We start from the raw sequence: 15,845 nt of genomic DNA, 5'->3' as shown, positions 1-15,845 counted from the left end.
CTCTCTGTGCCTCAATTTCCCCATCTTCCAAACATAAAATAATGGTACCTGCTACATAGAATTGCTATGAGGATTACATGGACAAACACTTGTTAAGTGCTCAGAACAGTGTACAGCCCACATGGAGTATTTTAGAAGAGTTTGTTAAATAAAAGAGTTTGTTCCCGCCTCACCTAGGATAGAGGTCAAGTTATCCTGAGGATGAAGCCGGACCAGGATTAAAAATAACCAGTCTCCACACCCAGTCCAGAAGGTCAGAGTCTCATGGCCCAGGGGCCATGGTTACTGCCCCTGGCTTCTTCTGGGCCACCACACGGAAGAAAGAGCACTGGACTGTTGGAGGCAGGAGGCCCAGGGTCGAGACTTGACTCTGCCACAAGCTCACTGGGAGGTTCTGGGCAGACCCTTTCATCCCTGGCCTCTCTGGGCCTCTTTTCTTCCACAGTAAAACAAGATGCTCTCCAGTAGGGAGGTGCGTTCGGGGGCAGTGCCAAGGAGGAACCGTAGCCTGGACAGGTGGAGGGCTCCCATTCGTGACGTGTTCTTCAAGAGCCGAAACCCTCTGGACTCTTTGTGGGGAGACACATCCCCAGTGGGGGTGGTCATTCTAGTGCCCCATCCCCAAGATCAGTGTTGAATTCCCAGGGCCCAGAGGTGCCCTGTGCCGGACCACACATTTTTGTTGAAATATTTTCTCCTACACTGGCCCTAAGATGTGGTCCTCATGGCCTTGCTAAAGCCTTTCATACTGCTGAAATGACCCACTGGTCATTCAGGAAAGAGACTCTGCCGTGTTTCCACAGCCTCTCCTTGGATGTCCCCTTGGTATGTGTTGGAATTGTCTCTTCTGTATGCACCAGGGCATGGGAGCACAGAGAGGACAGAGCTGGTCAAGGACACTCAGCATACTCAGCAGCCAAAGCTTGATGTCCCGAGGCAGAGGTGCTATCCCCACTGACCAGGTAAGTGATTCATCAGCTGATATTCGTTTTCCCTGGCTTCCAGCAAAAGACACAGCCACTTTTCTAGGGTTTACTAGAGGAAAGTGATGCCCGTTTCCCCCCGGGACCCATCCCCCGAGGACGGTGGGCACCTTCAGGCTCCGCCCCTCCTCCCTTGTACCTTGAAATGGGCTTCTGACTCCTCCTCCTGAGTTGAACTGGAGGGCGAGGGGGTGGCTGACTTGCTGCCCGGGGGCGACGGGGAGCTGTGGGCGATGCCGCTCCGGATGCCCATCTGAGAGATGAGCTGGGACTGGCTGAGGGCGCTCATGTGGCTGGCCAGCATCGCTGGACGGCCCAACAGGGGCCCGGGCCGGCCCGAGTCATACGCAGCTACCTCCGAGTGGACCATCTCCTGGATCTGAGAGAGGAAGACAGGGCGTCTGGGTTAGGATCTGTCCTGCCACACAGCACATGTGTATTAGGGGGCTCAGAGGAGGAGCATGCAGAGGAGAAGTGGGGGGACCCAGCTCCTTCTCTGATAGGTGAATCTCAAGGTGGAACTCCTTTCTACTCTGACCCAGCATGATTTGGCGCACTTGGGGGGAATGCTTGCCGCACTGATGACATCCACCCTGGACATTCTGCTAGCATTTCAACCCTGGCCAGAGAGTCAGCCCAGCTGCGAATGGATCATTCTATGACATTGGGCCTTCCCCCTGAAACATGGCACATCTCTGTATTGATTCACGACAGCATAATAGCACAGAGTGCAGATGCTGGAGGCCAACTGTGTTTGAATCCTGGTCCTGCCACTTACCAGCTGGGTGACTTGGGCCAAGTTACTTAAAGCCTCAGTGACTCAGTTTCTTCATCTGTAAAATGTGGATATAATCAAACCTACCTTCCAAGCTTGGTAAAGATCAAATGTATTTGGCGTGTAGTGAGTTCTATATCCTGTAAGTGTTTGTTAAATACACTGAGTAAATAAATTCTTTTATAAAGTTTAGCACCTTTCTTTCTATAGGTCAGTAATTTTCTCATTAACTCTATTCCCCATGGTATTTTCTAACTGGCTATTTTTGGAATATACAAGGCTACTGATTTTACATATACGCATTTCTCATACTAAACACATATCTTGACCTAAATAGAATATATGTCCACACCCTGTTTGGCAAAACATACCCTTTTGCATAGTCTTATAAGTATTTTTATTTCCTCTGCATCTGTGATTATTTCCCCTTTCTAATTTCTAACATCAGAGCTCTGCATTTCCCTCTCACTTCGTTAGGCAAGCAAATGGGCCTTCAATTTCATGTGGGTTTTTTTCTTTTCTCCTCAAAAGAATCAAATCTTAAAATTTTCACTTCCGCTTCTGTTTTCTAATTCTTTACTATCTCATTTTATCTTTAGTAATCTCTTCCCCTGCATGTTAAAGATTTATAATTGTTGCATCCCCCTCAGTTTTGAGTAGTATTTTATTTTTTAAATTGACACATGACAAATTGTATATATTATAGTATACGATGTTATGTTTTTGAGGTATGTATACACTGTGGAATGATTAGATCAAGCTTACCCATCCTCTCACATATCATTTTTGTGATGAGAACATTTAAAATCAACTCTCAGCAATTTTCAAGGGTACTATACATTATTATTAATTATAATCACTGTGCTGTACAATAGATCTCTAAAACGCAGTCCTTCTGTCTGGAACATATATACTGCATTAACAACTGCAAAATACTTTGAAATGGATGAATGAGTATCTTTTCAACAGACTGCTGGGCTCTGTCCAGTGCGCCTCTGGGGTTATCTGATTCCGCAGGAGGGTGTGCCTTCATCTCTAACGAGGCTGTTTTACAACTTTGTAAGCTGTAGAAACATGGTATTAGTGCAGCTGATTTTTTATCATTATAAAATTTAGATTGTGGTAAAGTATACATAATACTTACCATCTTAACCATTTTTAAGTACAGTTCAGTGGCATTAAATACATTTACATTATTGTGTTACCAGCACCACCATCCGTCCACAGAACTATTTTTATCTTGTAAAACTGACACTTGTACTTATTAAATACAAATTCTCCATTCTGCTCTCCCCCCAGCCCCTGGAAAACACTCTTCTACTTCCTATTTCTATAAATTTGACTGTTCTAGGTACCTCATATCAGTGGAGTCATACAATATTTATCTTTTTGTGATTGGCTTATTTCACTTAGCACAAAGTCCTCAAGATTTATCCATGGTGCAGAATGAATCAGAATTTTCTTCCCCTCCGGTTGCTTTGACCTTTTGGGTAGTATGAATAAGGCTGCTAGGAACATGGGTGTAGAATTGGAATTGCTGTATCACATGGTAATTCTATTTTTAATTTTTGAGACGCTACTATACTGTTTTCCACGGTGGCTATACCAATTTATATCCCCACCAGCAGTGCACAAGGGCTCCAGTTCCAATTTCTACACATCCACACCACTGTTTCTCTCTCCCTCTCTCTCTCTATCTCTCTCTCTCTCTCTCTCTCTCTCTCTCTCTGTCTCATGGAAGCCATCCTAACAGGTGTGAGGTGGAATGGAACTCATCCGTGTCCATAAAATACAAATGACTTTTGTCTGGTAGAGATACAATTGACCCTACCCTATAGAGAAGATGGTTCCAAACAGTAGATACTATGGCTTTGTGAATTTTTTTAATACATATTTTTTATTTTAAAATTGTGGGGTACAATTAAGGGTTAGGTATACAAATATGCATTTGTGCAGGTGCCTTTGTTGATGAGGTATGCCCCCCCCATTCCCAGACAGATATTGACTACCATTAATCCCACCTCCCTTCCCCTCCCTGCCCCCCCATAGTTTCCCGCCACTGTCGATCCTTTTCTTATAGTATTACAATAATTGTTCAAGGTCCACTTATGAGTGAGAAAAAGTGATACTCAGATGTTTGTTTCTGTGAGAGATCACTCAGTATTATAAACTCCAATTCATTCAGGTTGCTGCAAAATTCATGATTTTATTCTTTTTTATGGCTGCATAATATTCCTTCGTGTATATGTACCGCATTTTTAAAGTCCAGTCCTCTTTTGATGGACAGCATGGTTGGTTCCATAATTTTGCTATTGTGAACAATGCTGCGATAAACATATGTGTGCAGGTATCTTTTTTATAGAGTGATTTGAGTTCTTCAGGGTATATTCCCAGTAGGGGGATTGTGGGGTCATATGGAAGGTCGATTTTTAGAGCTTTTAGGAATCGCCACACTGATTTCCACAGAGGCTGCACTAGTTTACACTCCCACCAACAGTGCAGAAGTGTTCCCTTTTCACCACAGCTTCTAGGTAAACTCAAAAAAGATACTGACTCTAACACTATCATAGCTGGGGACTTTAATACTTCACTCACAACCCTAGACAGATCATCAAGAAAAAAAAATCAGCCACAAGATCCGGAACCTCAATGTGACTCTTGACCAAATGGACTTAATTGATACTTACAGAACACTCCACCCAACGACCACAGAATATACATTCTACTCATCACCGCATGGAACGTACTCTAAGATCGACCACATACTTGGCTATAAATCAAGCATAAACAAATTTCAAAAGATCGAAATTTTGTCATGCACCTTCTTGGACCACAGTGGAATAAAAATAAACATCAACACAAACAAGGTTCCCCCAAACCCACAAAGTCATGGACACTAAACAGCATGATGCTAAACAACTCCTGGGTCAATGATGAAATCAAAACAGAGATTAAAAGATACCTGGAAACAAATGAAAATGAAGAAACATCTTACCAAAATCTCTGGGATGCCATGAAAGCTGTAATAAGAGGGGAATTCATATCTCTACAAATGCACATGAAGAAAATGGAAGGATCACAAATTAACAGCCTAACAAGTCACCTAAGGAAGCTTTGTAAATATTAACCAGTTTTGTATTTATTAGGAAATTGACTTCAGCATTCTCGATTGCCTACAGTTGTGTCCATTCTTCAGCTTCTCCTTTGAACCCGCTATAATATCTTACTGGCTTCTTCATTAATAACGAGTTAAGTAAACGTCTAACACGTTTTCCTTTTGCATTTGTCTGAGAGTTATGTTACCTTTTGAAAATTATACATTACAGCAAATATGATCATGATAGCATTTCTTAAAATTCCAGGATGACTGGAAAGAATCTAAATGTTCACTAATTGAGAAATGGCAATAATCTGTTGTATGTTCACATAACGAATTGTATGCGGTGTCAATGTGAGCGACCTGGGGCTGCATCTGCCAATGTGGGTGGACTCAATGACAGGAAGGAGCAAAAAGCCTTAAAAGGACTCACACAGTACAAGATCTTTATGTACATGCTTAAAACAGAAAGCATTCCTCATAAAGCAATGTTCTAAGGCTATATTAAAACGTAGTAAAAACATAAAAGCACCTACACCTGCTATATTACTTCCTTTGGAGAAAAGAGAGATCAACACAAAGAAAGCTTAATTTGTGTCTGTAACATTTAATTCTTCAAAAGAATATACAAAGCAAATAATAATAATAACAACAACAGCAGCAGCAGCAACAACATGGGCTCTTCGAAGCAGAGTGTTAAGCTTCAATGTGGGTTCTGGAAAGTCTGGAGAGAGGAGAAGTGGCCAATGCCCATGTGATGTAATCAGCCAGGTGGGCACCATGAAATGTCTGGAAGTAAGGTTAAGACTGATCCCTGGTCTCCATCCTGGGCTACAGACTCTCCAATCAGTGGCCTGACTGACATCTTCATGCGGATGTTCCATGAGCACATCACACTTCACATGTTGCAAATGGAGTCCTCTAGCCTCCTTAAATCTGTTCCTTCCTCAGTTTTACCAAGACAGTAAATGGTACCAGCAGTCACCAAGCCACAAACGTGGGCAACAGCCTCAATTTCTTTCTTTCCCCTAAAATCCCAAGCACTAGCCCAGACACGCTCCTGGGCTTTACCTCTACAATGGATCCTGAATCTCTCACATTCCTCTCCCTCCCAAGCCACCATTATCTTTCTAAAATATATCAATCGGTCTATGCTACTTCTCTGCTTAAAATTCTTCATTGGTGGCTGGGCATGGCAATTCCAGCATTTTGGGAGGCTGAGGCGGGAGGGCTGCTTGAGCCCAGGAGTTCAAAACTAGCCTGGACAACATAGCAAGACCTCCTCTCTAACAGTATACATATAATAGTATATATATAATAGTATATATATATTCATTGACTTCCTGAACCTCTTAGAATAAAATCCAATCCAAAAACATAATAACAATAATAATGGCTTTTTTTTTAAACCTCAAAGTTTCTTTGAAATAAAAAAAAAATGCGGACAATAGATTTAATTTTGCTGACATTCAGTAGGATCTTTTGAGCAGAACGTTTTCCACTTTTTCAGATAAGTGATATTTTTCTACAATCATTCATTTGATGATTATTACCTTTTCCCCTAAACTTCCTATTAAACACATATTGAATCATCGGGATCTGTTATCTTTTTGGTCATAATTGTGATTTCTTTAAGTTCTCCCTTGGAGTTTTGGGAGAAATTCTGGAGCTGGCTGTGTTTGCCTATTGGGCTACTGGCCATGTTACTCCACCCTTTCACTGAATTATTAAATCCAATGATCACATATTTTATCTCAAAGCCATCTTCCTGATTGTGAATTTTTCTCATCATACAGATACACTAGGTAATTTAAGTTTGTCACGAATGAGGATTTTCCCCCATTTTTTGGAGTAGAATCCTCAGAATGTACCATCTTTAGAGCTACAGATTCTGTGACTTTTCTTTGCATTCTCCATACTGAGACTGGGGCTGCACACTGCAATAGCAGCCCCAGTCGAGTTTGGACCTCTTGGATTCAATGAAAGTCAGGACAGCAGAGCTGGGTGTGATCAGGGGAAAATGTCAGGTTCCCCTTGCAGGAGCTTCACTCCTCCTCACTTACAAATATACTCCAATAAACCACTGTCAGACCTGTCAAGAAGTCTGCTTTGTGAGGGACATAATGCTAAGCTTGGGGATGAGTAGGCTCCCTCCCCCAGCTGCCCTTCAGAGTCTCACAGTCCCCTGCATAAAGACAGACCCCCGCATGAAGACACTATGTAACTGGTTATTAATAGACACAAGCCCACAAGACATGGGTGCAGCCACTGAACATCCTAGATTTTCTAGGGCACTTAAAAAACTTGGTCCTCATCTTCCCAGAGTGAAAAGCACACCCCAATTTGAGGCCTGCTATCTAAGGATGCCTGCTGCAGTGCACACCGTCAGTGCCTGACCAGATCCCTTCGCTTCGCCACTGCAACATTCCCCACGTGCTGGGAGCTTTGGCACCTGTCCCCATCTCCAGAGACTCGTCTTTGGCCAAATGGGTGCTGCTTCCCTCAGGAGGCCATGACACCTCCCCCCACCCCCGCCCCCAGCACCAATGCCCTGCCCCGCAGCAGGCCTCACCATTGCTTGACTGACACAGGGGTGCAAAAGGCAAGTCTCTTGTTCTGCAGTGTGGCTGCGCTCCAGGGCTCGCCGTGGGACCAGATGATGGGAGTCTCCAGCTGAGCCCACGTCCTTGCTCTGATCCTTCTCCCATGGACCCTGAATCCTGCAGCCTCTCCTCCTGAAGACCCCCTCAATAACCGATCTTCACAAGAACCCCCACCTCAGGCCCTGCTTTCGGAAGCCTCATCCCCCACCCCTCACTTAGCCCTGCTCTCCCCTCTCTGTCTCTCCTGGCTTTCCATAAAGCCCTCTCTCCACTCCAGGTCTCCTGAAACTTCCATCCCAATTTTCTCTCCTGTGCAGCCAACTGCCCAGAGATATGTCTCCTCACGGTCAGTGGGGCCTCTCCTGTCATTGGCAGCTCACCTGGCATCTGACTCCTTACCATCAATCCTGCTTTAATCATCTTCACCAGCCTCACCACCTTCCTCACTGGGAGGAGGAGGAAGAGAAGACATTTTTATTGAGCACTTAACATGTGCTAGACACGGGGCTGAGCGTGTCCACACGACTCATTTAATTACCATGACTACTGCCATTGGAAGCAGAATAATCATCCCCAGTGGAGAAAGTCAAGGCTCAGAGGGGTCCAGAACCTTGCCCAGGATCACACAGCTACTGAAGGTGGTGCTGAGTTTCTCCAAGCATCAGGCTTGCTCCCGCAGTGATGACGATGCTTCCGCCGAGACATTCCTCAACCCCAACTCCTGGGACTGCCGACCCTCACAGCCCCCTCCCTCCGTTCCCTCTCTAGCCAGTCCTTCTCGGTCTTCTTCAGCCCACGCCTGGGGCGCTGGCATTCCTGGGCCCTGTCCGACCTGACCTTTTCTTTTATACTCCCTCTGAGAGAACCTGTGGTTCCTACGTGGATACCTACAAAGAGGGGGCATCCCCTGTAATGACTCCAAGTTCCCATGTGTCACCTAAGAAAATGTCCGGTTTAAAGCCAATTTCAGAAGAAAAAAGGTGAGTTCACAGGAGAGGCGCTCAGAAGTGGTCAGAACATGTCTATCCCTCCATGCATCATTCTGGAACACTCTAGCAGTTCATGGGACCGCTGCTCCCATCAGAATCCACACTCCTCTGCCCCAATGTGTTTAGGGGCCGTCACTTTTTGTCATAATCAGCTGTAGCAGATGCTGTGGGGATCCTGCCTGTTTGCCCTTGGCCTGCCTTGGTGGTCTCCTCCAGAGGGTCACATTATGTGTGGATGGCTTCCCATGGCTCTCTGCCTGAGGGTGTTCTCTGGCCCCAAATGGCCTGGAAGTCCTGGGCAGTTGAGGCCCCAGGAGTGACTCTCAGGCAGTGAGGAGTCTGTGGCTAAACCCTCAGCTTTCTCTCCCCTCAGCAGGATGGCCTGAGTTGTGACCCACAAGTCTCTCAGAAGGGCCACAGCAGGACCCTATTCCTGTTCCCACAATGGCAACAGCCCATCCACCCGCCCTGTGTTGGCTGTCTTTCCTTCTGGTCTCACTTCCTTTCTTCCCTCAAAGGGATTCCTGGGTTCACCCCTCCCCCCAAGTAAACTTCTGCACCCAAACCTATGCATCAGGGTCTACTTTTAGGGGGATCCCAAACCATGCAGCTCTCCCCCCAGCCTCCAACATGGTCTCCTGAGTCCAGGTGATGTCCTGGTCACTGGAGTGACCCTCCTGGGGTGAAATGTCTCCTCCCTGCTCAGCAGGTCTTGGCAGCTCCTGGACCCCCTCAGCAACGGCCTAGCCTTGTTGGATGCCCCACCAAGAGCCATACAATCTCTCTCCTCCTGACCTCTCCAGCCTCTTCCCAGAGCTCCCTGGGACGATATGGGCTCCTCTCTAGATGGGGGACCTGCCCTCGGTGTCATCATCCTTTGAAGCTTACCTAAAATGTCACCTCCTCAGAGAAGCCCTCCCTGCCCTTGCTCTCCCACTCCATCCTCTGGCCTCACCCTCTCCCTGAGCCTCTCCCAGAGCTCTCCAGGGTGTGCACGGAGCATCTGCTCATGTGCAGAGACACCTGCCTCCCCAGCGCCAGGCAGAGGGCCTGGCAGGCAGCCGGCACTCGGAAGGTGTCAGGGAAACAGATGTAGGAGACTCTCGCATCCCTCGTGGAAACATATGGCCGGGCTCAGAGCCATATCCGCACCCACTCCAGGAAGGATGAGCCTCCGAGGGAGCAGTCCCGAGGCAGCATTGTGAACGTAATTAGGATTGCGGCGCTTAATGGATTCTCGGGGCTGGGAGGAGCACAAAAGCATTTTTCACCAATTCCCTACTTGTAGTCTCCATGGAGAGCAGCCCCTGAGCTGAGTGCAACCCCATTCAGCGGGGAGAGAATCACACATCACACCTCCCTCCTTCCCGCCTTCTGCCGATTCACAGAACTAACACCCCGGCCACTTCCTCTGGGGCCAGGATGAGGTGTCATTAAACACTGCCTTATACTCTGCCAGGGGAATTGGGACTTCCTTTCGTTTTCTTTTTTCCCACAGTTAAAACTTTATTTTACGACGGACAAATCACAGTGGGACACATGTATGGGTACCATGAGGTGTTTTCATGTATGTAGACCATGTGGAATGCTTTTTGCAACAAAGACCGCTCAGTTGTCTTCTCTTACTTAAGCCCTGCCTCAACTTGGGAGGGTCCAGAAACTTCTTAATTTCTGAGCACAATCAGATTCCAAAGAAAAATTAACAAGCCACTCACTGGCATTCTCCAACTGCCCTCAGGTCTCAGTGTAGTCAATTCTAACAGATACCAACATCCTTGTTAGACAGAGGACGTAACACCAGTAATAATGATAATAATATTTGGTATTATATTTAGTGAGTGCTCACCATGTGCCAGGCACCATGCCAGGAGCCTCAAAGAACAAACCTTTGACATAGGCACTCTTATCTCCCCCTCATTTTATAATAAAGACCCTGAAAGTCAGAGAGGTAAAGTGACTTTCTCAAGATCACACAGCTAGGGAGTGGGAAAGCCAGAGTTCTGCCTGTCTTCTGAGTCTGGGATCCTTTAACTGAGCCCATACAGATCTTAAGGGTTCTAACTCCAGGAAGGGTAATAACAGTCCTGTCCTCACAGGCAGTTGTGAGGATCCAATGAAAAGACAGCTTTGTTCAAAGCCAGGCACATAGTAGGTGACCAACACGAGAAGTTTCTTTCCCTTTGTCCCCTCAAACACTTACTTAAGGTGTGAGCTTGAACTAGATCTCAGCTGGGCTAGGATGAGGTTACAAACAATAGAAAGTTCTGAAATATGCCAGGACAGGGTAGCCAGGAGAGAGGCCCTGGTGACAATAAAAATGATAGCACACAGCCTGCTACAGGTGCTTCACAGATATTTGTCATGTTTGTTAGACCAGAAGTTGGCAAACTTCTGTAAAATATCAGAGAGTAAATATTCTAGGTTTTGTGGGCCAGATGGGCTCTGGAATAACTACTCAGCTCTACAATGTAGCACAAAAGCAGCCATAGACAATGGCTGTGGCTGTGTTCCAATAAAACTTTATTTACACAAAAGGCGGAGGGCCTTTGGCCCGTGGCCATAATCGCCAAACCCTGTGTAAGTCGAAGGTTGTTAGGTAAATAGAAACAAGTGTCAAAGCACGATTCATTACTTGACCGTTACCCTTTGCCAGGAACTGACCTTCTGACCACAGTTCATCCTTACCCAGGCATGGGAGAAAGTTGTGTTTATCATCAACATTTTGTAGATGAGGGAGCTGAGGCTAAGAATGGGAAGTCACATGCCCACAGCCCTCTGCTGTTGGCTATAGAGCTGGCAGTCACAGGTCTGTGAGGTTCCCAGACCTATGTCCTCAGCCCCACACCCTCACCCGCCCTCGGGCCCAGCACAGCCTTGGCAAGCTTCGTATGCTCCCGCTTGGCTGAGCACTGCCCTTGCCACTGTCTGGGCTTTTGCTCTGACCTCATATTGCAGCCTCTCTCTAAAGCAGTGCAGCTGTGAGCCCTGCAGGGTACACTGTGGCGTGCCACCGCGGCCATGTCAGGACCATGACACCCAGTTCTGGTCCTGAAGCTTGCCGCAGGCACACTGGCTCCTGAAGCTTGCGGCTGCGTCCCTCTCCGGGAACTGCCTCTGCCTTGGCTACCCGGCCCCCACAAGGGGCGGCCTGCATCTAGTCGTGTGGGGTTCACAGTCCCAGCCCCTTGGACTCAATCTGGGACATCTCAGAAGGCGCAGTCTCGTTCATTCCACAGCTCACCACGGGACTGGCTGAGACCTCTGAGGCAATGCACTTGGGGCTGAGCTCTTTCTCTGCCGGGTCCTGCTTCCTCTGTTCCTCATGGATGATGCTCTTGAGAATGCGCCCCCGAACTTGCACAGTCTCCATCTCAGGCTCTGTTTCCAGGGGACCTGACTGATGACGGCCCCCTGCTGGTCCCTGCCACCCCCTCACCCAGCACACTCAAGCTCTCTGCACCCCCAGGCCCTGGACAGGGCCCTGCTGAGAGAGGCAAGAACAAGACCCTGCCAAGTATTAGCCACGCCTCCCTCCAGCCCTTCAAACACCCCTGGGGAGCAAGCCCAGTGCCAAGTGCAGATGCTGTGTTCAGAGAACACAGGGCTGACCAGAACACAGATCCCTTCAAGAGGCCTTGTGTGGGAGGAGGGGGGCAAGGCCTGTGCAGACACTTCCCCACCTAGTCGGGAGAAGACTACCGAGAGGAGGTGGACTCTGAACTGGCTTGTGCAGCTAGGCAGGGGTTATCTAGTGAAGGGGACAATTTCCAGCAAGAAAGAACAGCCTGCGCAAAGCTTTGGGGCTGAGATGAACCTAGCAGCCCCCAGTGTAGTTTTGCTGCTTCAGAGAGGTCAGTAGGACATAGAGTTAGGGGCCTGAGAGCCAGGTAGGGAAGTTTCTCCTAAACAAACGGGGAGTCATCAAAGGGATTTCAGTGGGGTAGAGATGTGTTCAGGACTGCCCTGTGGATTCTGGTTGCACACAAATGATGCAATCAGGATGCCTCTGGAGCTGGCCAGGAAAAGGGACTGGAGTGTGGTCTATGGTAGTGGCCACATCCACCAGGTGGGCCTGAGAGGCATAAAGAAAGACCTGGTAGATGACTGAGTGGGAGGTAGAGGATGTGTAGAGGTCAAGAGTCAAATGAGGCTCATGGGATGAAATGGTGACAAGGGCTGGGTATTGCAGTTCTCTGAGGCAGAGACGTAGGAGGAGGAGCGGGACTGGAGAGAGGACGGTGACAAGCACAGGTGGAGATATGCTAAGTTTGGGGTGCCCACAGGGTGTCAGTGGAAGTTAACACACTCAGGGCTCTGGGGATTAGGATGTAGGTGTCTTTGGAAGCCATTATTCAGTCCACTACTTGGATCACTGATGGGAGAAGTCAATGCCAAAGCTCCCACATGCCAGTCCTGGAGGGAGAAGAAAAAGTCACAGGTCTGGAGTCTAGCCCAGAAGTCTAGACCCAGCAGAAAGGCCTGGGCTCGTGGCAGAGACCTGGAAGTTGGCCACTGTTCTCTGACTCAGAGCTTCCATTGCTGCTTTGAACCTCTTTTTCAAGTCCTCTACGGACCTCTGCCTTGAGCTGCCCTCATCACAGCTACCTCTGTGGCCATTTCACTTCTCTGGTCCTCTTGGATCCCCAAGCCTGCTCCTGGTACTCATTCATTCATTCACCAAGCACTCCCTGAAGACTGCTAAGTCTGAGACCACGGTCTAGATGCGGGAGACAAAGAGCAGACTAGAAACACCCCATCTCCGAATGCACATTCTGATGAGAAAGGCAAAAATGCACCCACAACTTTACCAGTGCAGTAACCCAGGTGTGCCTAGGGTCCTGTGGGGTGCCAGAGAGGGAGACCCTCCAAAGGCCAGAGAGCCAGAACAGGAAAGAACTCGGAGCAGACTCTTGAAGTCTACAGAAGACAAGGAGGGTGTGGAGGATGTGCCCAGGAGCAAGAACAGTATATGCAAGGTACCTCTGCATGGAGTAGAGCAGTGAGCTTTGCAAGCTGCCCGGTAGCCTGGCAGCGCTGGAGTGACAGGAAGAGTAGGAGATGAGGATGAGGAGTAGCCAGAGACTAGAACCTGGTGGAAGGGACCGTGTGTTCAGCTGCTAAGGGCGCAGCCACAGGCACCAGGTCTATGCACTGACAGCCGATGGGACATTGTACGATCTGCAGCAAATCCACCTCCCCAGGGAAAGCTGCCACGTCTCTGCACTCTGCAAAGGCAGCATGGACCCTGTGTGTCAGTTTCCTGTGGCTGCTGAAACAAATCACCACAAACTTATTGCTTTCAAATAACATAAATTCATTCTCTTACAGTTCTGGAAGTCAGAAGTCCAAAACCAGCCTCAGCGGGCTGAAATCAGTGTGTTGGCAGGGCTGGTTCCCTCTAAAGGGGACCATCTATCCTCTTTTTTTTTAACGATAGATGCTGTCCTCATGCCTTGGCTTGTGGTCCCAAGTCACAGGACCTTTCCTTTCTCTACCTCCACGGTCTCAACAGTCGCTGTGTGTTGGACCCTCCGGCCTCCCTCTTATAAGGACTCTGGCAATTACAACACTGGGCTCACACGAATAAACCAGAATAATCTCCCCACCTCAAGATCTGTGACTTAATCCCATCTGCACAGTCCAATCTGACATATTAAATACAAGGTAACAGATCCCAGGATGAGGACACAAGCATCTGTGGGGGTATTGTCCAGCCTAAATCACTGAACCCCTAAATCAGTGAAGTGGAAAGTTACAACTGAGCTCCCCCACACCAGCTTTCCCAGGGCTGGCTTCCCTCTGCCAAGTCCCCAGACTTTAAGAGTCAAATAATTGAAAATTATCTCCTTTTAGCAAGAAAAATTCCAGCACAAAAAAGAAGAAAAGCAAGTCAATAAGAAGCCTTCCCCCGGGCCTGGCCCTCACCCCGAAGCCTCATCAGTAAGTATTTCTAATAAACTTTCATGCTTGGCGGGAGATCCTCTGCCCGCTGACAAATTTCTCCTGAAATTTAGATGTCTTGTTCAGAGTAATAGCTATAGCGCACAGGTGCCCAGCTGCTATTGTAAAATCAGTAAGCATTTAATTGAAACAAACGACCATAATAATAGTATATTATCCCTGCAGGCCGAGCGCCATCACAGTTTTAATTATTGAGTTAAGAGTCAGACTAATTTATCCTTTAAAGCAGCATCCCCGTTCCTGGTGATACTGATCAGCCTGATATGAACAGGGAACACCAGCAGGGAAGGGTGTCAAGGAAAAGCAATCTGTCCCCTTTGGGGCTGGTTTTGTCTTTGAAGGAAGGTTTGCAAACAGGGTTGCTGAGCCCCTGGGTCTGGGATTGCCTGGCTGGGGGTGTGAGATTTTTGTTCAGGACAGGATGGGGGTTGTGGGTGGTCCCTATGCTTCCCATCTCTGGCATGCAGATCCTCACTGCTCCGCTCAGAGGCTGCGCTAGCTCCCGACTCCAAGTAAAAACCAAGGTCCTTACTAAGCCGCAAGCCCCTCTTACGACCCGACGCCACCACCACCTGGCACCTTTGGCTCCCTCCTCTATGCCCCCCTCACTCACTCCTCTCCAACACACTCACTTCCTTGCCGTCCTTCAATACCAAGCAGCGTCCCACCACAGAACCCTCTTCTACTCGGTGCATTTTTGCCCTCAGGGGACATTTGGTGATATCTGGAGACACTTTGGGTTGTTACACTAGGACAAGACCTTGGCAAAAAGGGGTGGATTTGGGAGATCACGAGGAAGTGGCAGGATTTAACTCGATGCCAGGCACGTCCACTCCTGGTATCTAGTGGGTAGAGGCCAGGGAAGCAGTTAAACACCCTACGATGCACAGGACAGGCCCACAATGAATGAGCCAGCCCAAAATGTCAACAGTGGAAAGGCTGGAACACCCTGGTAAGTCAGCGACTGCCTCTGTGTGGAATGTTCTTCCCCCACCCCGGGAGGATACTCACTCACCCGCTGGCGCCCCCCTCACCTCCTGCAAGACTGTGTTCAAATTTCACCCTTCCCAAGGGGTCTCCCTAACCATTTTGTCCAACACTTCAAGCTGCTTCCCCGCTCCACACATAGGGCCGTAGAACACCTGCTAACAGCCCACATGGCTTATTTGTTAGTTTATTATTTATTTTCTTGCTCCCGTGCTAGATGAAACTTCCACATGGGTGAAGATTTTTGTTTTGTTCGCTGATGTCTTGCCAGTGCCCAGACCAGCACCTGACATCTAGCAGGGGTCATTGAATGTTTGTTGAAAGGATTATCTGAGCCAGGCTTGGTGGCTCAGCCTATAATCTCGCGCCTTTGGGAGGCTGAGGTGAGTAGATTGCCTGAGCCTGCGTGTTCGAGACCCGCCTGGGCAGCGAGACCTCATCTCTACAATA

At 48.0% G+C, this 15,845-nt stretch overlaps 1 protein-coding gene across 2 annotated transcripts in view; it reads right to left on the bottom strand.

Annotated features, from left to right (window-relative positions):
• Positions 1-15,845, bottom strand: part of TOX2 (TOX high mobility group box family member 2) — a 113,774-nt gene that overhangs the window by 11,742 nt on the left and 86,187 nt on the right. For both annotated transcript variants that reach the window (XM_021715930.1, XM_021715934.1), the window contains one exon: positions 1,123-1,362. In XM_021715930.1, the coding sequence (XP_021571605.1) occupies positions 1,123-1,362 (240 nt within the window). The remainder of the gene's footprint in view (positions 1-1,122; positions 1,363-15,845) is intronic.

Source organism: Carlito syrichta, unplaced genomic scaffold (assembly GCF_000164805.1).
Source record: "Carlito syrichta isolate Samal-C Ts95f unplaced genomic scaffold, Tarsius_syrichta-2.0.1 Scaffold103336, whole genome shotgun sequence".
Classification (NCBI taxonomy): domain Eukaryota; kingdom Metazoa; phylum Chordata; class Mammalia; order Primates; family Tarsiidae; genus Carlito; species Carlito syrichta.
The sequence above is the reverse complement of the archived record's forward strand: the minus strand, read 5'-3'. Positions and strand labels throughout refer to the sequence as shown.